At 49.2% G+C, this 23,164-nt stretch overlaps 1 protein-coding gene across 4 annotated transcripts in view; it reads right to left on the bottom strand.

Moving 5' to 3' along the window:
• Positions 1 to 426: 426 nt before the first annotated feature.
• Positions 427 to 23,164, bottom strand: part of Rhea (Talin_middle and talin-RS domain-containing protein rhea) — a 100,183-nt gene continuing 77,445 nt past the window's right edge. For 3 of the 4 annotated variants that reach the window (XM_077706231.1, XM_077706232.1, XM_077706233.1), the window contains exons 43-55: positions 22,051 to 22,270; positions 19,935 to 20,081; positions 19,296 to 19,465; positions 18,908 to 19,217; positions 8,938 to 9,054; positions 8,398 to 8,583; positions 8,212 to 8,316; positions 7,882 to 7,987; positions 7,552 to 7,676; positions 5,080 to 5,205; positions 3,618 to 3,680; positions 2,787 to 2,927; positions 427 to 2,119 (exon numbers count right to left, since the gene is read on the bottom strand). In XM_077706231.1, coding sequence (XP_077562357.1) covers positions 1,835 to 2,119; positions 2,787 to 2,927; positions 3,618 to 3,680; positions 5,080 to 5,205; positions 7,552 to 7,676; positions 7,882 to 7,987; positions 8,212 to 8,316; positions 8,398 to 8,583; positions 8,938 to 9,054; positions 18,908 to 19,217; positions 19,296 to 19,465; positions 19,935 to 20,081; positions 22,051 to 22,270 — 2,101 coding nt within the window. In that variant the 3' untranslated portion in view covers positions 427 to 1,834. Of the gene's footprint in view, positions 2,120 to 2,786; positions 2,928 to 3,617; positions 3,681 to 5,079; positions 5,206 to 7,551; positions 7,677 to 7,881; positions 7,988 to 8,211; positions 8,317 to 8,397; positions 8,584 to 8,937; positions 9,055 to 10,239; positions 10,379 to 18,907; positions 19,218 to 19,295; positions 19,466 to 19,934; positions 20,082 to 22,050; positions 22,271 to 23,164 lie in introns of those variants that run through there. The other variant, XM_077706234.1, reaches the window with a different exon arrangement.

A 23,164-nucleotide genomic window follows, 5' to 3' on the forward strand; every position in this document is an offset into this window, starting at 1 on the left:
CCTTCAGGGCTTAGAGAGTATGGACTGTGAATGGAGCAGCTCCATTCCAAAACGATGCCTGAACTACAAAGAAATGCTATCATGTCTTGAATCTCAAGACGTGCGTAGATGTCCTTTGAAGACTTTGCTGATCATGTTCTTGGTTGTTCTTTGGTGCCGTACGATTGTGTGTGCTGTCCAATCTTTGCTGTGCAATTTTTACAATAGCCTGAAGTTGCATGGACTAAGATGTACTCAAAAACCTCTTATGTGGCCTCCAAAAGTTTGCAAAAAGCCAAATTTACTATATCTGAAAAAATGAAAAATACACAGAACAAAATTCACCACCCAGAAATGTGCCAATTGAGCACAACTTCAGCCAGTAGCGAATACACATTGATGCATTGTGAAATTAGCGAACAAATGTCGCAAACATAAAACCTATGCAACACTTGTAAAAAAACACTTTATTGCGGAACACAGAAATGATCGACTAAATAATATATTCTAGTTGTTAGTTTTGAGGCTACCACTAAATTAGTGCAGCAGGTACTATTACACTAGAAAGGGCCAAAGGCTAGCCGTCATTTTATTCGCACGTTGCCCTTCCGGAGTTGTTGCATCTCGTTCATGCTCGTGCCCATGCTCTTAAAGGAGAGTGGAAAAGGAAACTCAAATGAACAGGAAGCTGCTTCTTAGACTTTATTTGCAGGCACAATGACTGTTGTTGCAGGCATGGCTGTAAGTAGGTCGCCTGGCAACAAGGCACTTTATTTTGACAGTTCCAGGCTTTCTTTCTCACAGGCACAAATTGGTGAAAAGGCAGCGCACGCACGACTGGCCACAGTCTCCCTTCCCCCACCACCCACAACAAGCAAACGGTACGCCCGGTAACATGCACTAGCACAGAGCAGGTGGGAAATGCAGCAGGGCCTCTTTAGTTGTTATCACATAGGGATGCAAGGTTACCCTGAATCAACGATGCACCTCCACTGACAGGGCCCAATCGCTACAGGTAGCGACACTGCAGCAAGGCAAAGACATGCCCGTTCGGAGTGGGCAGCGTGTTCGTTTCATTCTGAATTAGAGTCCACAGTGTTTGTTCTGAACACAAAGCAAATGCAAGCTTTCTGTTATGCACCAGCGCAAGGTGCAGTGACCCAGAATAGCAGCAGCACGAGCCTCGCATTGGGGTGCTGCCTTCGGACCCTGTGGGTTATCCGCCTGGGAACGAGGCAGAGTTCCAGTCGTAGATGGCTCAACTGCCACCGTCACTCCGGACTGGCACTGAAGCTGTCTACTCTCAATGGCAGTGTCGGCGGCCAGCGCACTGGCTTGTTCTCAAAAGACCTCAGTAAAGTGCAGTCGAACAAGCCAGCGAGGCAAGCACTGCCGTGGCTCTATCACCAGGCTTCTGTTTGGCAGCCACCTCAGACTCCAGGTCGCCCCACACTTTGGTGTCCCTCACTTGGGCCAATCTCTGCCATTAGCTGTGGCCGCAGCAGCATTTTGTTTGTTAGCTGCAACGACAGCCACTCGGAGTTGCCGCACTGGTGTTCTTAGCTATTTGTACAATCGTAGCCAATACAGAGGGCTTCCTTCTGCTGGCTAATGTGCCAGCCTGAAGCCCTCGCCTACAAGGCTTGGTTGACCTGGTGATATGTTGATGGCGGTTGGCAACATTGTAGGGAGTGTGCCGACGTGAATCCTCCCACAGGGTGCGCAATGTTGGCCACGACAGCGCCTGGAGTGTGCTGTGGCTGCCCGCAGCAGCAGCGGCTGCCTCAAGTGCCAGGCAGTGTAGCGCTATTCGGGGCCACCGCACCTCCCGCGGCGCAGGCTCCTCGCCGTCCACCTAGAGCAGGCCGTCGGGGCCGTTGCTGCCATACTTTGCTCGCCGCAGTGCAGCGAGGCGCTCGCGGGCCTCTTCGAGCTCGCGCTCCTTGCGCAGGATCTCCTCGCGGGCGCCGATCTCCTGGGCGATGCCGCCCACCATGCGCCGGTTGATGACCAGCTGGAACTCCTGCTCCTGGGCAATGGAGCGCTGGGCTGCACGCACCAGGTGGTCCGTGGCTTGCTTGACCGCATTGCCTGCCGCCTGCAGGCCCCGCATGGACGACGAATCCGGCTCCGCCTTCACCTGCACCACAGGAGGCACCACAACCGCACCGCTAAGGGCCACACCGGCTGGGCAGTATGTGCAGAGTGGCACAGAGTGGTTCATGCAGAGTGGCAGAGTGACGGTCCCACTCTGCCCATCGCTGGTTTGTGTAAACAAAAATGGCGGCACCCACGCTAGCGTGACAAAAGCAGATGTTTACACATTCTGACTGCGCATAACTCGCACACGAGCATATTTTTTACAGTTGACCTTTTGTGGGAAGGTAAAATGACGCCCGCGGCATCGTAGAAAATTCGTTCATGCGGGATCGCTGTCTAAGAACATTTTGTTACTGCAAGATATGAAATACATGGGCTTCTGGACGCTCGCCGGGGATCCGAAAATATTTTGTTGCCGCAGGAATTTTGCACTCACGGGATTTCGTTATCACAGGTTTCGACTGTACATGCACAGAATATTCCACACAGGGTGTGTCCACAACTTACAGCAATCCTCAAAGAGGCAAGACGCCATACTGCATTCCTTACTGTAAGTGTCACGTCAGTGCAGTCAGGTTCCAAACTAGAGGAAATGTGGCAATCCGCAAAGCAGAACAGCCGCAAAGCTGACAAATATGGTCACAGCAAAATTCGATTCCCATAACCATCTGCAATCAGTGGCTGGAAAGGTAGTACACCCGAAGTACCTTGCAGGCGACGAGGAGCTGCGCGGTAGAGCTGGCCACCTGCTTGGCGGAGGAGATGAGCTTCTCTTCCGAGGCCTGGCCTTGCACCAGCCAGTTGGCAGACTCCACCAGGCTGTGCGTGGCCGCCGCCACCAGCCGAGCCTGAGAGCACATGGACACACACACGGCACTCGTCATTACCCAGCTGCAGTCCCTCCACTGACTCTGTGCGAGAAATCACCGCCAGGAAAGAAACTCGAGTGTACTCGTTCACACGGCAAGTTTGAAGCGTTACCAGCCTGGTGGTTAGAGACTAGATACTTTTGTTTCAACCATGCAGACTGGTCATCTACAGTTGGCGAGACTTTATAAGCATTGGGCAGAGTGGCCCTCAGCGGTTGCCTAGATGGCTCAAAAGTGCATAACCTGGCCAACCACTTCACCTCAGTGTAAAGGGCATTTCCGTTGACAGCAGAAGACGGATTAAAACTGGTTATCACTGTATTTTATGTTCATGCAAAAGTTCCTCTCTTTTCTTTTTCAGTTACTTTTCACTGATTAGAATACAATTTCAGCATTTAAAAATTATTTTGAGGGCTGCAACAAATGTTATCTAGAATTAAAAGGATAAAAGTTCCACTTCACAATGCTGAGCCTGGCAAAAGAAAAATTGATAAAATTTAGCAACTGTTTATCTACTCCCACGTATCTCAATATGTCAACGCCCAGTGGATGTTCTACACCACTATGGGGAATAGAAAGCTGTTCCAACAAAGTGGTACCAGGACTGAGGACACCAAGAAAAGGCAAGCAAATCCCTCAAAATCAAGAACAGTTGGCAGCCGTACTCACCGCAGACACCAGTCCCTCCGACCACTGGCCATCATCTGAACTGCATGGCACCCGCTCGCCCAACTGGCAGGGACAGAGATGCCACGAAGCGTGTGTTAGCACCAAGTTATCTCCTCAAGATTAACTAGAGCAAAGCACTGGTTACACTGGTACAACATCACGATCACACCTCGCATATAATCCGCACCTCTACTTTACACCTGAAATTCTTGCATTTACGGTGAGGGTTATAAGCGCGAAAATATGGTAGTTGAGTAGTCAGGGCCTGACAAGAATGTGTATAGCCACTAGGGCATTACTGAAACGACACAAAGCTGATATAGTGTCTATAAAAATACAGTAGAACCCCGATTATACAACTTCCTCGGGGCCATGAAAAAGTGTCATAAAAAAATGCGGGCGTCGTAAAATCTGAACAACAATAATTACGCCAACAAACACAGCTTCACGTGGGGGATTTGCAAGAAACTTCAATCACTAAAAAAAGTCACTAAAATCACTAAAAAAAGTAAATGCAAAAAGAATAATGTAGTGCAGGTACCACGAACCTTGTACCGCACCCCACTGCCGCGATTTCGCCAGCCAGTGCGAATCATGGCACACACGACCATGACAAACACACATGGAAGCCTAAGCCTGTCAGTGTAACCTCGTTGGTGACTCACTACTGAGTCGGAGAAATGAACACCTGCACACTGCCCTTGCGACTGTTGCGCAACAAGAGGAGATGCCAGCGAGGGGGAGGGAAAGCAATTGTGCAAAGGAGTGGGTGGCTGCTGGAGAGGAGAGACACAAAACATGAGACAGATAAGAGAGCTATGCCGGAGAGAATTAGAACAGGCCCACAGCACATCAATATCATCCGCCGGTCGGTCGTGCGCTCCGCATGGGTCGTCGCATAAAGCAGGTCAGCTATGAAATTGCGTCGGACAACTGAGGTTTTCAATGCACTATTTCCACGGGGACTTCGCTGGGACTCGACTTGCCCTTTGTAAAACCCGAGGATGTATAACCTGGGTTCCACTGTATAGCATAAAACACAAAACGTGCTTCCTTTTGGCTTGAACTTTCTGAACTAGGTAAGAGCACCCCATAAGAAGCTGGTGTGCATTCCAATCTTCCTCGTAAACAAAAATGTCACCACCACTACCACATGGCACCATATGTTTAATTTATAAATAGCAGTGCAAGAGGCCAACATCAATGGTGGGTCACAAATGAGCAATTTTGCTTGCAACTTTGGCATAAATAACAAGACCAAGCATTAAACTAAGCCAACCTTATCAAACTGAAGCCAGCCCACTCCGACAGCCATAATGCCACAGCCTTATTCAAAGAAGGGCCTTTCTAGACAGCCGTGCATTCAGTGTAATGTCTACAGACAGCTGCTGCTCAGCAAGTGAGGCACCGAGCCTGTCGGAGCATATGGCACCCCAGAGAAGGGGAGCTGAGAGACGCCCACCTTGCCGGCAGCGACAAGCTCTCGCTGGGCAGCCGAAGCAGCTCGCACCAATGCGGAGGTGGCAGCCGTGATGGACTTGGCTGCCTCCAGGATCATCTCATCAAAGTTGAGGCTCTCATCCGCTTCCTGCCATGAAGAGGAACCAGGGAGAGGAGATTAACACGCAGAAAGGGCTTCGTGGGAGGCCCCCGCACAGTTACCACCAGAATGAATAGGCAGCCTGCCTTTTTCCCTAGTGCCACAAGACAGGCACCCTTGGCTGTGTGCCACACTTCTGACGTGCAAGAGCGTCGACATACTGCAGCACCAGTTTACGTGCACAGGTGCAGGCCCAAGGAAAGCTTTCTGCTTTTCATCACTAGTATAACATACAGGTTACTGGTATTACATACAGGTATTACATACGCGACTCATGTAAAAAATTTCAGCCCAAGATGCCCAATTCAGTAAAGTGCAAAATTCTCAATCAGGGCCTTATTTAAACCGGAAAAAGTAATAAAAGCAGACTGGCCCAACTGCTACCATGCCTCATACACCTATAGCACCAGTGATGAGTTGAGAGCTGATGAGCTGATGAATGGCTGAATATGGAAGTACACACAGCGTGGCCTACAGCATTCTCAGCAGAACGCAACTCATCACTGCATTTTATCACCTTACTGACAGCGCTGGCCTGAGGCACCAAATAAAAATATATTCCACTTTCTTCAAAGAATCGTCTGCATGTACGTGTTCAAGGCCCTGGCAGGGGCATTACTGTCCACCCAGGCAGCTTGCTCTTGTCTCCCCCCCCCACACGGTCACTACACACACCCCAGCGTGAAGCGGTGTCTGCCAGGCACCCTCTGTGGGCATATGTCTGACTCCTGGTTGATTCATGGGCACAACCAAGAATATCAAACATATCTCACAGCTGGGCCACACTCCTTCTGGGCTTCTCCTCCCATTCAGGCTCCAGAGATATCGCACACTTGTTGCTAGTGGGAATGCAGGCAGCCTCTTCCCGGTTGCCTCTGGGGGACACATGTCACGGGCAGTTTCACATGTCAATACTGCTGTTACAATGCCAGTACAGGGTGCGCCCCCGTTAAGGCCCAACCACATGCACGCGTAAAGCCGACGTACTCGCGCAACGATGTACGCCTGCGGCGGCATATGCCGCTGCCTTTACGTCGACCGACGACGTCGGAGAGGGCGAGTAACCACATATCGCTGCATCGCGCGCGTAAACCAATGCGCCGTGCAGTGTGGCTCGACTACCCCGGACTCAGCTTTGTGGCCACCAGTTCAACTACATTTTAACTGAAATAAAATAAATAATGCCTATTCTTACAAAAGTATGTATATTTCATACAGAATCAACTAAAACAGTTCTTGGGACAATAAAAAAACGTTGAGGATTAGTATGCATACTTGCCAGGCACTAAACCCTCCGCTACATTTGGCATAAACTGCCTTGCTCCCATAGTTGCTCGTTGCTTCGCTTGGTTTGCCCGGTTGTTTGCTCCCCGTATTTTACAAATTACTCTGTTTTATCGCATAATTAATAGTAAAGTTAGCTTATTTATGAATTTGCTTTCTTGTTATGCCAGATAACATCACCACCAGAGGTCTACGTCAGCACCGTGCACCCGAAAGTTTGCGTCGATGTCTGGCGGGGTCTGACTTGGGCGTAACAAGCGCGTAGCAATGCATTCCACGTACGCCGGAGTACGCCGGTTCCTTACGCGCTTACGCCGGTTTACGTTGTTGCGCGAGTACGTTGGTTTTACGCGTGCATGTGGTTGGGCCTTTACCCGGCGGCTTCCAAGAGAACAGAATATGAACTGGCACAAAGTGCTCCTTCGCACTGCAGCAGCAAACAACAGAGCAAAGAATCACACTGAGCAAATATCCAGTACGAGTTCAATGGAAAGAGCTAGTTTAACGCTGGTTCATTTACAAACCAAATCACCATGCCAGGTGGGCACACGTACTAGACTTGCACTGCTTTGCGCTTCTGCCCGCTGCCGCAACATGCTTGGGTGCACATAGTTCTACAGGCAGCTTGCAGGAAGCAATGACGATGGGCCACAAGGTGTGACAGGCTGCTTTAGGGGCTTACAACTTACACAGCTCTAAGTCACACCTCAAATTTGGGTAAAACAAATGATAGCATGAAATGGGGTCAATCACACTGGGCTGTCAACTTTCAGCAAGTTGCTCCTGGTACCAGGCAGGTTGATCCAGCTGATGATGATTAGGGTAGCCACGACGGCGTTTAAGTTTAGATCGAAGGCACGTAGTAAGTGATAACATTTCTGAAGGCTCCTGTTTAGTCATTTGGCCATGCAAAATTACCTTTCTTTGTGGGCAGAATCGGTAAGTGTGCAGAGAGAAAGAAAAAAAAGTAAAAAGGAAAGAGCTGCACTGCTTGAACGAATTGAGCCAATGCTGTTGTACGGATGTTGAGACAAAGTAAACAAGGCCGACCTTGACACTCCTGCGAGGCTGCAGGTTGGCCAGTTTCCGGGCAGCCGCTTCAATGGACGCCGCAGCCCCCAGCAGTTCTGTCTCAGCAATCACCGTGGGGTCATTGGGGTCTGCCCAGTCCGTACCTGCAGCAGTGACACTTCCGTCAGTTCCGACCCCTGAAGACTACCATACTTGGCCATGCAGGTGTTCTGACCATGCGCTGGACGATAACCCATGCACAGTGATTTAGACTGCACATTTCATTTCGCAAGGCTCCATTACAGCAGACTGCAGCAAGCAAATGAACAAAATACAGAAGTAAAGAGGAAAGAAGTAAAGAGGAAATACCCTTGAGGGCCTCTGCAGCGGCCACTATTTCCGAGACGGACACCGCAATGTTGCGCGATGTGGACACCAGTGTCTGCTTGCCTTCTGCCGTCGGTTTGTGAACAACCTGCAAGAAACCGTTTGGATAGTACTTGTACACATCTGCTCCCACTTCTACCAGGTAACTTAGCCAGATCAAAAAGAATCATTTCCACAACCAAGTTTAAGCTTTATTCACCCAAGTGCCCTGCAGGCCAGCACAATTTCTGACACATGAAAAGTTTTCCTGTTGTTACGATGCAGCAGGCGCAATCTTCGGCATAATTCCGTAAACGGGAGCCACAGCCGTACCTCCAGCAGAAGCTGAAGCAGCTCCCGGTAGCGCACCGCACATTCCCGGCCAGAGTTGAGCACTCGTGTTCTCAGCTCCTGTGTCTCGGCCAGGCAGGAAGCGGACTGCACATCAAGAGAAGACAATTGGCTAAAAGAGTTCTCGGGTAAGCGAAGCGATTGCCAACGTGTCAGTGGCCAGCCCACCTTTGTGACCGACAGGAGGTCGAAGATGGCCTTGCGGCCCATGTTGGCAGCGACAATAATGTCGTTCTGCTGGCCACTGTTGCCCGCTGCCACCGCCTTTGCCGTGGCCAGCGTCACAGGCTGTGTGGCCCGCACCAGGTCCTCGGGGCTGGCTTGCCGCAGTGGGGGCTCGCTCGAGTCAAACGCCTGCACGGGTGATTGCCCACACATCACAAGTGAGTTTAGCCACAGAGATCCAGCAAGACATTTCACCATCACCAGATGCAGAACGGTCCGTGCTACACCAGGACTGATGATGCGGACAATTATGCGGCAAAGTTGGTTTGTCAATGTCATTTGTTTCTATATTAGCCAAGTTGTAGAACCCATTTAACACGCTTTTTCTGCCTGCGGCCGTGTATTCCTTTTCTTGTGCATGTAAAGCTCCACTTGCTAAGGCTGCAAGGAGGTCTGTGCTAGCAGCCAGACTAATCAGCTACTATCAGCACGGGTGTGTGGCTACATGCCAGGCAAGGGAGTGCTCTCCACGGGCAGGCTTACCCTCACTTCCTGCGATATGGCCTCCACTGTGGACTCAAGGGCACGGGTTCCGCGAGCGTGCTCGTCCTCCACAGTCCGCACAGTCTTCAGCAGTGAGGTCACGTTGGTCACCATCACCTGGGCACGGGGCGGGGGGAATGGCAGGGCTGAACACATGATGCAACCAGGGAACTCGACACACAGGCATGCAACGAACAACTGGTGAGCTGCCCAAGACAGAGAAGGTTCACCAGACAGATACCTTGGGCACAAGTCCAACAAGGTGCAGCACGAATGGTGTATGTCACATTGCTTGTTCCCATCTGATAACACCAGAGTAATGGGGGCTACGGGATAGTTAAGACAGCCTTGGAATCTCTTACATGTGCAGAAATCTCGTACTTGAGAAAGCATCTGCTCTCTGCCACCACTTGAAAAACAGTCGCGGCAATCAAAACTGAATTTGTGACCCCATGCTCAGCACAAACTACAGAGGTGGGTGGGAAACCTTTCAGCCTCTGCCAGTTTGCATAAAACAGAACACTGATCTTGGAACATGAAAGCACACCACACACAGCCTGTTAGTGTCGATTAGGATGGGAACAAGCATACTAAAGCTCCCGTGTGCAGTACACATAATGATCCAAGGCACAGGCTAAAAATATGCCAGGTATAGCCAGCATGTGCGGGAAGAGTGGTTCTGCACCCATCAATCTGTAGTGTATGTACAGGGTAATGTACAACACGCAGTAAGAGTTAGTACAACGTTCCTTGGGCACAATGCAGATCGAATTGAGGAACGGCACGAGCCAGTTGGCAGCTACTGTCCTGCCGAAACATGGCACAACAACCTGAAGCAAATATATGGCTTGAACACATTTCAGCTTTGCTGTAACTGAGGCACAACATAAAGTGGTTGCAGTGCAGCAAAGCAAGCTCACACGCTGGCCTACACTAGGATGCACTGCCTGGGAAATGGCTCAATGATGGCGGGGACCAGCAAACCGGGGGGGAGAAGTGGTTAGGTGCCTAAGGCAAAAGGCGCAAGCTAATGAGCCACAACGGACGACCCGCACACGGGATGCAAAGTTAGTACTCCGCAAAGCTCAATCGGGGCGGGGGCTCGTGTTCCCATGCAAGGTCTGAGGCAGGCGGCAAAACTTCAAGGGTGACCTTTCGTGTCAGTGTTGCTCCGGTGCGCGTCGGCAGCAGGGGCTGGTGCCTACGACCCGGGGGCCTGCCTGCTATGGCTCAGCCGCGTCTGAACGCCCCCTACCTTCTTGCCCCTTGCCCCCCCCACCAAACGAGAAACGAAGCCTGCCATTCTCGGAGTAAAGAAGCTGCTTTATTATTCCTTGTAGCCTGCACTAGGAAGCGGCTAGTCCCTCTCGAGCGAGAGCAAGCAGATAAGCTCCTCTTCCTGATCGGAGGCCAGCCCTTCCGTGTCCGTGGTGTCCGCCACCTGCCGGGAGCAGAGGGAGCCTGCCTCAGCCCCGGCTCAACCGTCAGCACACATGTGGCACACAATGTGCAGGCCTTTGAAAAACCAGGAGCACACACTGTTTGGCTAGTGCATCCTTATTGGATGCTCTTTGGGCATCCATTAAGGAACGAAAGACAACCACTCATCCTGATCTCGATGCCATCCTGTCACAATGCACTGTTTCCCATGGATGGGAAACAACTCACGCAAGGAACAGCATACTGAAGTTGCTTGTGTAGGCTACAACTTCTTCTCACACTAATGCTTAAGCGTACTAACTGAAATTCAAAACAGTGTGAAAAAGACGGGACAAGAAACGATGACACACGGCGCTGTTTTGCTCTTTTTTGTCCTGCCTTTCTCGTGCCGTTTCGAATTTCAGTTAGTATGCACCCACTAGCCTAAACCACCGCTCTAACGCAGGTTAAGCACAAATGAGTCAGATGTTGTAGGATACATGTAAATGCACTCATTTGCAAGAAACTACGGCCAGACTGCACATACAGCCTATTGCCTCCCTGCCAAATGGTGCAACGAAACTGCACATAAAGATGTTTCCTTTATTTACGCACTGAATACACATTAAAAAAGAAATTTTCACTGGCAATACAAAAACTCAAATGCAACCAATTACTAAATTTTTACATACAAAGCAGTTTTAAAATTTTGCACATGAAGCCACTTATAGCATTCAACAGCCTGGTTCATTCTCCAATTCCTCACAAGCTGCAGTACTCATTTCAAGTAACTCAACTGGGAGCACAGCTCCTGCTCTTCTCTTCCACCCAAGGTGCGCCCTGACATAAACTTTCCATTCCCTCTGTGGAATGTGAGCTTCTTAGTTTTCTCAGATTTACACATACACAAGGAATTACTTCCAAAGATAATAGCGTGCATTCTCACAGGATTCTCATGGGCAACAAAACTGAAAAGGCAATTATTTCACCTCATAACACCCTCCCTCAAACAAGGCACTCAATAAATATATCAAACAAGAATTAAGGTGCCACATGTTGCACTATCTAAACCAGCTTGGAAAGTGCGACAAAATCAAAGAGATGCTCTTTTCCGATTCCTTGCGGACAGGTGTCTGCTGATCACTTTACTAAAACATATACTACATATATGGAGTGACCTAACTACAGAAAGTAATGCTAGAATAACCTTCACGTAGGAAACTGGCCCAACTCCTTGACAGCCACCAAGTTATGAAACCTTTTTTTTTAATAAATTAAGTGACTTTATGTTGTCTTCACGGTCTCTTTAAGGGCACTAGCTCCAGATTGGATCGTTTAAACAATGGTGGCATGGATCCTGCTTGTTGCAACATATTCGGCCCGATGTAGGCAAACAGCACCACGCAAGCCATGACATGTGCTGTGCTTTTGTATTCTGCCTATGTATTTTATATTGAAGATGGAGATTAGAAGGACCATAAAGATAGAGCAGAGGCGGGCAAGTTCCAAAAGTTCAAACCCTGGTTCTATGAGGCTCACCATTAAAAATGGCTGTAGATCTGTAAACCAGATCGTTTGCATGTGTCCGAGTGTCCTTAATAAGTACATTTCTTTCTCCTTACTTTCAAAGCCTCCTCCAAAGAAGCAGCTGCCATGGCCAGGGATCACACCCGCACCCAAGTGCAGGTGTGCCAGCCACCCATGAGCCCAAAGGTATTTCTAGCTTGCCACAGGCAACCTGTGTTTCTTGTTCTTGATGTGACAGTCCCCTGGCTTCCCGGCCCTGTGTGGTGCTGAGTACGTATTTAGTGCGCACAGCCAAGGGATCACATGACATGTTGCACTGCTAAGGTCCGAGCACTGCTTATACCACGTTTTAAAGCAAAGCTTCCTACCTCTACCAGCCAACGATTCCTTCGTGGCATGCGGGACAAGAAACTCCGAATGCGGATGAGGAGGGGGAAGGCAGTTTTCACTTCCGGAGCACAGTGTAGATAGTGTGGCGATAGGGCGCTATTACCCAGCGTTCCTCGCGTGCAGGAGCCTGCTCACACCGGCGGGCGTGTCAGCGGGACGGCTTTGTCGTCTGCTTTAGCGGCGGTTGTTTTTGGTCTGTTTTGGCGCAGCTTCACATCCATTGCGCGCTTCCTTCTCACGGCTTTATTAAATTGTTCGACAGCACCTCCTGGGTAACCCGGACACGACGGAATTAAGTGGTCGTACGGCAAAGATACGTTAAGGATTGGTTTGCAGGGCGGGAAACCAAAATGCAGAGACCACATACAGACATCTGGCCGCTAGAGAAACGCTACCTTCTGCGCACTGCTTGCCACGAATGGGAGTCCGTTTTCGAATGGGACTCCGTTTTCTAAATTGGTGAATACCGATTCAGCTGCGGTTTAAGAGTTACTACCAAATGTGAAAGCAGCAACTGGTCCTGATAAATAGTGATTACAAAAGTTCCCTCAGCTTTCTCGAAATTCTACTAAAGTAACTAGTTTAAATCGGTATAAATGAGAATCACGAAGCTCACGTTGAATTGCTTCGGTGTCTGCGCTTGTGTCGCATGGTGATGTAGCCCCTAGCTAGCACATAAGTATGGATAGGTTCCCCTGTCTCACCCTTCGAAAGAGGCTCCTCTCCGTTTTCTGCCGACGCACGGCCGTGCTACAGCGGCAGCGGCATCCGCAGCTCTAGCCCGGCCGTGGCCGACGCTCCTGCGTTCAAGACGCCTCCCCCGCGAGTTCCAGGTAACGGCTGGCGCAATCTCTGCTTTCGCTCTTTGTAAAGCCATGAGCGTGAATTGAAGTGACGTTGCATGGGCAATTGTTGTGGGTGTCGTTTAAAACTTTGCTTTCCAACCACCTTCACAGCGTAGACTGGAGCCAATTTTTTTCTTACTTCCCCAATGACTTCGATATAACAAGGGTTTGCACTGTTCCCTTCAGGTACTGTCCACTGATAAGTGTTCTGGGATGTGTCCCAGTCAGGGCAACATCATCAAGGTAAACTGCACCTTTGCTGCATCCTTTTATGAACTCACAGCACCTGTGCCCCCTTCACTAGACTTAAAAGCATACAGGGGTACTGAATGTGCTTAGTCACTACCAAACAAGACAGATAATTTTTATTAAAGCAAAGCAACTTATAAGAATAAATGTATTCGTCACGCAGAAAAAGCCTACAAATACAAGGAGCTCAGCACACTTGCTGAACATGTGCAGAAGAGCCATTTTGTACTTAAAGAAAGAACCCAGGATCTCATAATGCGCGTAGCAGAACCTACACCCACCAACTGGTTGACATCCCACCGGCAGGCGTTAATGCTGTTATTGAGAGCGGCCTGTCGGAGTTGCAGGGGCCAAGTTCATAGTGCACCTCAACAAGCAATTCTGTTATACTCTCTGGTGGGCCATGCTGTGCCACAAATTCCGCCAAGTCACCAGGCAAGCGCAGTGAATTATAGCTGCAGTGTGTACCTTTTCAGCAACCAAGGCATCAAAACTTAATTTCACATGCACGTAAAACATGTTGCGCGGCTCCCACACTGGGCTTTTGACAGAGCCGTGGCAACTCAGGTGCCCTTACAGGTCAAGTGGACATAAGAGATCAGAGTAGCAAAACCACCTAGTACACGTCTTGCAGATCTCCACGTCTTCTCACTTCGTGTCACATGAAGTAGACAAAGGCAAAGCAAGCAACAAAGCAACAAAAAGTTGTCTGAGCCTCGTTTGGTTTGCAGCTATTCATGAAAATTTAAGGTTCACGATAACCTTGTATCCATTCGCACAAATCAGTCAGGCACAAATCCACCCCCCCCCCCCCCAACCCCCTTCAACCCCCTCCCCGCCCTTCCCCCACACACACATACATTTAAACCTGGCTGTTTTTCCCCCAGCTGGTATTTCCCTCTCCTCCCTTTCAGAACCTCCTCCAAAGAAGCAGCTGCTGTGGCCAGAAATCACACCTGCGTCCAGGTCCATCCCACTGCCACCCACACATAAGACCAAAGGTAACGTTATGCCACAGAAAACCTGCATTTCTTGTTCTTGTAGTGACAGCCAACAGCTACTCTGAGAAACTTGAATATGCTTATAATGTAGCACTGCTATTCACCTCTTTTTCTGGCCATCATTGGCCAGGTCTGTGTTAAATCCTCCAGAGACAACGTTTTAACACACGGTAGCACACATCCTCACATAGCCTCACTCAGGAACGAATTGGATTACTTGGCAGCGCCTTGCATGGCAGGATTTGCACACTTTGTGACAGGCTCTTAACACCACAAAAAAATAAAATAAAATAAGAAGTAAGAGAAACGAGAAAGAGACGTAAGCCAGCTGTAACGATTTATTTTTAAAGGGACCCTGCAGCACTTACCACTGACGACTCGGAATGTATTTTGGGGTAAAGTTTACTGTCTTAGCAATCTTCTCCAGCAAGAATGATAAAAATCCGTTCACTATCATCGTACCTACGCGAGATGAAAAATCTCACATAATCGTTCCCTCTCAACTTGACCGCGGACTACGCGACGAAAGCTGCGCGCTCTCCCCCGGAGAGGGGGGGGGGCGACTTGTACTCGTGGTGTTCTCTTCGGCTGCCTTTGATGCATCACAGGCAGGGGAGTTTTCTCTTTTTTTTCCACAAAGTGGAGGGGTCTATTTCCAGTCTGGAGCAACAAAGAAGCAGGCGTTCATGCCCACTTGAAAGCAAGCGCTCAGGGCATTTTCGAAGCAATAAACATTTCTTGTCGAGTGATCTCGTTGAAAGGAAAGCATTGAGTTCATCACTCAAACTCAATGCACACTCAAAACACAAAAGAAACGCCAAAGCTGTTCATCCAGGTTCAGGCACAGAAGAGGTTGGTGCACTGCTCCGACAACAGCGGATGGTCACAGGAAATGCGAGAAATAAACCATGAAGTTGGCTAGCAACAGCCAATAGGACAGACAACCACTACTGTAATCACGTAATTACAGTGGTGCGTAATGAGGGAAATTGAAGAGAGCGTGGTCAGTTTTTCCCCACCTTTCACAGCGATTTGTGAGCTTACCACTTAATGTGCACATGTAATATTTGGCTCAAGTATTCCTGGCAGTGTAATCTAAGCATCGCGCAGATTTATTTGTACCCCTCAAAGTGTGTTGCAGGGTCCCTCTAAGCAAGGAAGGCGTCATTGGACATCAAACAAAAACCAGGACCGCTACAAAAAGCAATTTTTCAGCTGAAACAGAAAGCTATAGAGCCTTAATTAATTAAGAGTATCTTTAAACATTGTAGTAACATCGGTTCATGAGCGTTAGGTCTTCAGCACTGCCACTCCAAAAATTACTTGATGCGACATGGCAGCTAACTCCCGCACCTTAAAAAGGGGCTTCCTTTCTCACAGGAGTACACTATGCTTGGGTTAGTATGCCACCTGCACAGTAACTGCTCTGGCGTCACCCCTTCACTGTGGCAGCAACATTTCTCTGGCCGGGTTTTTCACACGGGTCTATCTTGCTTCATCTTGAATCATCCTTTGAAACAATGACCTGAAGGGCCATTTCTTGCAGTGAGGCCATTTCTTCATCAAACAAACATGTTGCATGCCTGGCACCCTTACACAAAAGCCAGACATTTTGAACATTTCATAAATATTGGTGATATGCAACTTCTTCAAATGCTCCTGCATTCCACAATCACCTGAATCATTTATTTCAAAGTAATCTGAATTAAACTGACGCTAGCTCCTATTCTGATTTATACTGAGAAGAATAATTCGTGCACTTCTGGCAGTCATGCACTATTTGGGCGGTTGAAGAATTTGATGCTCTTAGAAACAACTCTATGCCGCCACACACACACCCCCAATAAGATCTAGATGCCAGCTTACATAGCTATTTGACCACAAAGAACATTGACCAAAGAAGCTCTTGTAGCATTTTTCTGTAACTACTTCAAAGCAAGTATGGCCACGTGTGTAAACGTCTTTCTTTTTTTCCTCCAGGGAAAGGGCAAACTTATCCTTTACACTCGGGGGGCAAGCAGCTCAATTTGTATCTCGAAAAACTTACTAGTTTAGAAACAGCAATAAAAAATTGGAAATGGGGAATCTGCATGTGTGATTTTATGAACAAAAAAAAAAGCATTTAGTCGCTGTTAGGCCTGAAAGCTCCATTAAAGCTCTTTGGCTCATAGTCATACCTACACTGGAAGGACAACTGCAACACTTCCCGCATGGCCCCTTCTTGCCCACGCTTATTGCTATAGAATAACAAACACAGTGAACCTTTTGTTATAAAAGGTTTTGTTATAGAACGGTTGATCACAGCCAGCCATGCAATTAGGGTTTGTGAACCCTACCGATTCTCCATTTGGGTCAGTAAAACTGGAAGATTAGTTAGATCTTTCTTTCAATGAAATCTTAGTTGGAAAATGACGACACACCATGCCTTCTTGACTACCAAGTGGCGAGAGAAAACACACTACAGCGAGCTAGGTGTATAGCTTTGCAAGCTGCAAATCTCATTGCAAAATGTCACTGGCTACTGTGAAGCAAAGCTGACCTGCTGCCTAGGGGAGCAGCTGGACAGCTGTTAATATGCACTCAAATGTTGGCAGTAATTGCTAATGCAGTGAGACTGCCCATGCTCTGGCACTTGCCGGTGCTTGCCAAGCAATAAGCCACAGAGGAGGCGGATTGTTCTTTTCCACCATGACAGCAAAGCATTCGAAGCATTCGAACACACGAAGAGCTGTGCTGGAGCAATAGCTGCGGTGCTGTTCTAATAATGTGAGCACCCAAAGCAGGTGTAGTACGCACTGCAAACAAAACCTCAACAAGCAACTAGGCATTACAAATGCTCAAAGCCCCGTGCACTTTTGTTTGAGGGGCCCTGAAGACAACATACAACATCGTCTTATTTGGAAGGGATAGCTCTTGGATACCTCATCCGACTGTATTACGGATTCGAAAAAGGTTGTTTTCATTAAACAAAAAAAAAAGGGGGGGGAGGGGGGGAACCATCACAAGTTGTGACCAACTTCTAATGTTACTCTGTCTACACAGTGCCTGCAGTGGTATCACCGGGGTCAAACAGAAAACAGATTAATCAGCATGTTTACTTCATGCTAGCATCTAAATGGCGCGTTCAAACAAAGCCAGATGCATCACAGAAATTGCATCATCATGTTTACTGGTGCGAGCTGGAAGTCAGAGGCTGCCTGTTGCACAAACTAGTATCCGTGATGCAATAAGGTGGTGCGAGAAAGTGCTTGGTGAGTTGCCGCACACCTTTCATCTGTTTTCCTCATGATCTAGCTTAACTGTTTGCAGTTTGCATTAAACTGGCATCACTGTTGCTGTGTCGTGGCAGTTTTTCAATTGAACCATGCTGGTATTCTGTTGCCATGGTCCCTTTGATTTTGATTTTGCATAGTGCAGTCGGTAGAGAACAGGAAAACAACACTTAGGCACCCTGCAGCTGCGTGCTTCGGTGACAAAGGTTGTGAATGCGAGGAACATTTAAACGGTGTTAAAACGTGGCCAATGAACGCTGTCTGCAGTCTAGAATAAATCTTGCCTCTTCTGGCCGTATAAAGCAAGTTATAAAAGTTACGTTGAGATGCCTAGGGTTTGCCGTCAGAGAAGCAAACAGGTTGCTGCAAAGCTCTGTGAGCATTATGAGGAGACACCTGCCGCGGTGGCTCAAATGCTAAGGCATTGTGCAGCTGAGTCCAAGGATGCGGGTCTGACTCCCCGCCACGATGGCTGCTTTTCTGATGGAGGTGAAGAGCGGAAACGTCCGTGCATTCGAGATTTCGACACATGTTTAAAGATCCCCAGGTGGTCAAAAGTAATCTGGAGCCCTCCACAACGGAGTGCCTCATCGCCTATACAGCGTTGGCGTGTTACACCTCAAATCAATAAACCAATTATGAGGAGACACTTTATTTGCTTTTTTTTTTTTCCAGGATGCTTGCTTAGCAGGTAAGTACTAGCACACTTACATCAAGAATGGAGGAGAGAGTGGTCAGTAGTGCACCACTGTGCACACTGAAACCGAGCACAAGAGTGCACTTATATGTAGGTTGGCAGTGGCATTAAAAACCAGCCCCACTGAGCCAAACATGCCAAGTGCGCTCTCCCACCAAAGAAATATGCCTGGACCCACCCCTGCCTTGAGCATCACATTGACAAGATGCCCAAACTAGCCATTAATAAATGACACTAAATTAAAACTAATCATTCAGCAAAAAAAAAAAAAAAAATTAGGTACATCGATTGGTATATATCAACTTTATAATACGCTAGCATAAAGAATTAAACTAGCGTCCCAGCTATCTTTCTACCTTAGGTATCATGTCCACTAAGTAGCCTGCTGCCTTCACACATCTGGATGGCCGATGCACTTTTGAATGTTTGCTAGGACAACGGATTATAATTGATTTCTTTATTTCTCTAGGTTTTTGGAATGCACTCAACATTCCTCTGCAACTGCCACTACCAAGTTTCCATCTCGGACCAAGTGTGTTCCCCATCTCCCCAGAATAAGTAAGCAGCTACCTTGGCGGACTCCTTGAGGTGGGCCATGGCCGGGTGGTCGATGCCCTTGCCCGAGGCGGCCTTGGTGGCCTGGACGAGGTCGCCGAGGGCGGAGGCAACGTCCTTGACGGCGTTGACCAGCATCACCTGTGCATCTGGGTTGTGGGCACCCAGGGAGGCGGCGCCCAGCTTCACGGCCTCGGCCAGCTGCACAATGGTGGACACTGCGTTCTGGGCCGCCACCGCCAGCTGCTCCTGGCTCGAGGCCGCCCCGGCCACCAGTGTCTTGGTGTCCTCCACCAGGGCCTTGGCCGTCTTCAGGATGTTCTCCCTGTTCACCACGGGGCGGAATGGGTTAGGAACGCGCACGCACAGACCCCCCCGCCCCTGGTCGTTGACGGCCACTGACCGGTGGTCCACAAACTGGTCCCCTTCCTTCTCCGAGTGCAGGGTTCCGGCAGTGGCAAACATGATGGTGGTGTCCAGGTCTCCGATGATGCCGCTCACCGTGCTGGCTGCGTTGATGCACGCCTGGGTGCCTCGCGAGCCGGCCTGCAGGGCTGCCAAGATGTGGGACACCTGCGCGCCACCACCGCAATCAGGAAAGGGGCCGCTTTTCCCACACTCGCGCCTTCTCTCTCTCTGTGCACTGACACCCACCTTAATCCCTACAGCTAGGCGCCTTGGAGCAACAAACGCAGCCATGGCAAACCATGCTAATCAAAGACTGCACTCTCAAGTCGTGTCTCACCTACCTCAAAATGTTCCCAATAAAACTGGCACTGCGGCTGCTGAACATGCCCCACTTTTCAAACACTAATTCCTCCCAGAGCCCGCTCATCCACTAAAGTGAGGTCTGTTTTGAACAAGCCCGCCACAGAGCCTCAGCACTACGTAAGACTGCTAGTACCTCACACAGCACACACACAAGGTTGCTACAGAGGCTACGATTGAACCTCTCCTCCCCCTCCACCCAAGGTAAAGTTTCCGCTCCCTCCGTGGCATGTGGGCGGAGAGGAGGAGTGAAAGGCGAGGAGGGCGCACGTGCCTTCTCCGAGACGTGGCGGGCGTTTTCGGCCAGCTCCCGCTGGGTGTAGCTGTCCCCGGGGTTGCCCTGGCAGGCCCCCGCCGACTTGGTCAGGTTGATGCACGCCTTGCCCAGGTCCTGCACCCCCGTGCGGATGCGCCCGGGCACCTGCACACAGCCTCTCAGTGGGTGGGCTGCGACGGCACCACGCTGCAGCACTCGTGTTTTTCTGCCAATGACCTTCAAGGGGCCATGAAGACGAAATACAAGTTGGCTCATTCAAGAGACTGCTTCGTCCCGATAACGATGGCAGTAATTTTATAGCAAGCATCAAAGAAATAATGGAGATGTCAGGGAGAACAGACGCAGCAGTGGCGACTTTCCAGCCGCTTTCCAGTGATTTCTCCATGATGTACCATAATCTTGTTTATGCAATTGGCAAACGCCGATTTAAGCCACCGCCAAGAAACATAACTATAGGTGATTGTGGTGGGGCCTCTACTTCTGTTTGACCGTATCACTGTTATGCTAACGCGTGGTCGACACACAAGAAATTATGTTTTAGCACTGCCCCATATTACGTCACTCCTTCCTATAAAACGTCACTTCAGCGCAAAATTTGATTTTTTTTTTTTTCAATACTTCTTGCATTTTCTCAGTCAAAAAACGCCTTTCGTGGCTGGGATGGAGACGAGTGCGCTACCAAAAGCTAGTTTTGTGAAACTGAACAGAGCTGTATTTTGTCTTCAGGACCCCTTTAAGGGTGTGTGCCGATTCCTCCTCCATTGCCCCAAACTCTGCGGCCATGCATAAATAACTGAATTTTTTTTTCAGCATGCATGCATCGTACTTCCGATACAAAGGGGCTTGAGCAAGCAAGGAAAGTGTCACAGGGCAGCGGTGCATATCTACTGCTCCACTGCCACATATTTTCCCTAACGATCTGATGCCTGTCAGCGAAAACCAGGCATCTAGTGCACACTGCATGGTCAAGTACTTGTGGTGAGGAATTATTAGAACAGAATGAAATAAAATACAGAGCTGATTTCTTGCCCTTTATTTCAAGCAAATGTTCTTTAGGTTGCAACAGATGTAATCAGCAACTGCAGCGATCAAATACAGTTGAAACTTGATTTTACGAAACCTAATTTGACGAACAAATTCGAATTCTCCTTGCAGTTGCCCATCGGCTTAAATTAATGCTTTTACGAACTCGAAATAACAAAACAAACCTCGCCGCCAAACCCATAGAAAAAGAGGTTTTTCCAAATTTATGGCGTCTAGAATGTCTGGCAGTGTGCTGCCAGTGTAGGAGCGGTAGCACACTGCCTCTACGCTTCCAAAGGAGCTTCCACAGTTCCATTTCCGAGGCTGCGTTGGGCTCTGCAAGGCCGCAATACGAGCAGGAAGGGGCATCGCCCAGTTGGGAAGAGCTTCGTCGGCGTGGCGAGGCGGCCACAGGTCAGGTCTTCGACGACTTCGTGGATGCCGACGCAGACGCGGACACTGACACAACCGACGTTCTCGACGACGAGGAGATAGTGCAGCTTGTTTTCGGCGCACAAAGGGAGTCTGATGATGCGAACAACCCGGACACTGTCGAAGCTCCCGTGCCCACACCATGTCAAGTGATGGACCCCGTCGACCTTCTGAGGCGGTTTCCTGGAGCACGCGAGTGTTCCATGGATGCTTTCATTTCACTGGCCAGCTACGAGAAGTGTGTGCCCCCGCTGTTCACGAAGCGCGAAGACGAAAAGCGCGAGCTTTTTCACTGGGCAATAAATTTGTCGTTCTCTCGAACGAAATTTGTCGTTCTCTCAATTTTACGAAGTTCCTGATTTAACGAAATAATTCGCAGGTCCCGATGACTTCATTAAATCGAGGTTCAACTGTATACGAGTAGGTTTTCAGTTTTTGCCTTTATTTGCTAAAGTTATCCAGTATACTACTCTGTTTATTTCACTTTCTTTTTTTCTCCTAGCATATAGGTAAATGCTTAAACATAAATGCTTACCAAATGGGTCTGAAATGAAAAGAAAAAAAGAGGTTTGGGCGCGTTTATTTCCATGGGTGGTCTCTAGCCACTGCAAAGAAACACAGCAGGCAACCCACCCGACGGGTGCGCGGGTGGCCCTACCTCCACACTGGTGCTGGTGGCCATGGCCCCCCGGGCGTCGCCTGCCAGGGCGGCGTAGTGGTGCGACAGGTCGGCCGCCAGCGGGGTGAGGCGCGAGGGGTCGTGCCCTGCGTGGGCCACCATGTCCTGGGCCACCCGGGACACCTCCTTGGCCGACCGCACCATGCGCGTCTGGTAGTCCACGTACGACAGCTCCGGCTCCACCACCCCACCACCGAAGCTAGAGGGAGAGAGAGGCAGGACGGGGTGGGGTGGGTAAGCCGCTCAACCCAGCTAGCACTGACAACCAACTACGCACTGGCCTTGTTGTAGTAGGCAGAAATACGACACTGGGATACGTCTCATGATTACATCCTAGCTCACTGTCTTGGCGCACTATCATGAGATGCATTTACAGTGGCAAAGAACTTTGAGACAAGTGCCACCCTGTCAAGGAAACACAAAAGCAACCAACGCTATCTACTAACTGCCAAAACTGGCAACCTACTAACCGCTACAAGAAGACTTTATGGTATCTTAAAGTGCGGTCGCTGCCAGGATTTTATTCTGAATATTTGCACACCAGAGCCCTTTGGTGTGGCTTCATGCTACTGAGGGGATCACAAGTGTGTATCCAGTGGGTGAAGCTAAACGACGCTACAAAGAAATGGCAGAGTATGTAGCGGCTATAACAAGAGGCTTGCACTTGAGCAACCTGTGCAAAAAGCTTGCAAGCAACTGCAACATACATTGCGGCACTTGTCTGAGAACTGAAATAATGCTCTTCCACTTACCAGAAGAAGGCAGTAAGTAAGCTGCAGATTCATGCCAGAGAGCAGTGCAAAGAAAGGGAAGAGCAATGTAAATGTGAACAGTCTACCAAGATGTATTTGGCAAGCTGACTTCAAAAATCTAGCTGTCTAGGCACATTCATCCGCAAGTCTTACACAGTACAATTGCTGCCAACTACAAAGGTGATACGAAAAGTGATACATGCTAACTTGCAATTTGACTGCGCTCAGAGAATTGCAGGCTGGCAACTTATTGCAACCACTGTTCTGGGTTGTCGCTGAACTGTAAGGCTGCCGTTGCTACCAGCTACACCAGGGGCCAGCCACAGGGCGTAGTACAGGGT

This window comes from Haemaphysalis longicornis, unplaced genomic scaffold (assembly GCF_048455015.1).
Source record: "Haemaphysalis longicornis isolate Haplotype H1 unplaced genomic scaffold, Haemaphysalis longicornis Haplotype H1 scaffold_4, whole genome shotgun sequence".
Lineage (NCBI taxonomy): Eukaryota > Metazoa > Arthropoda > Arachnida > Ixodida > Ixodidae > Haemaphysalis > Haemaphysalis longicornis.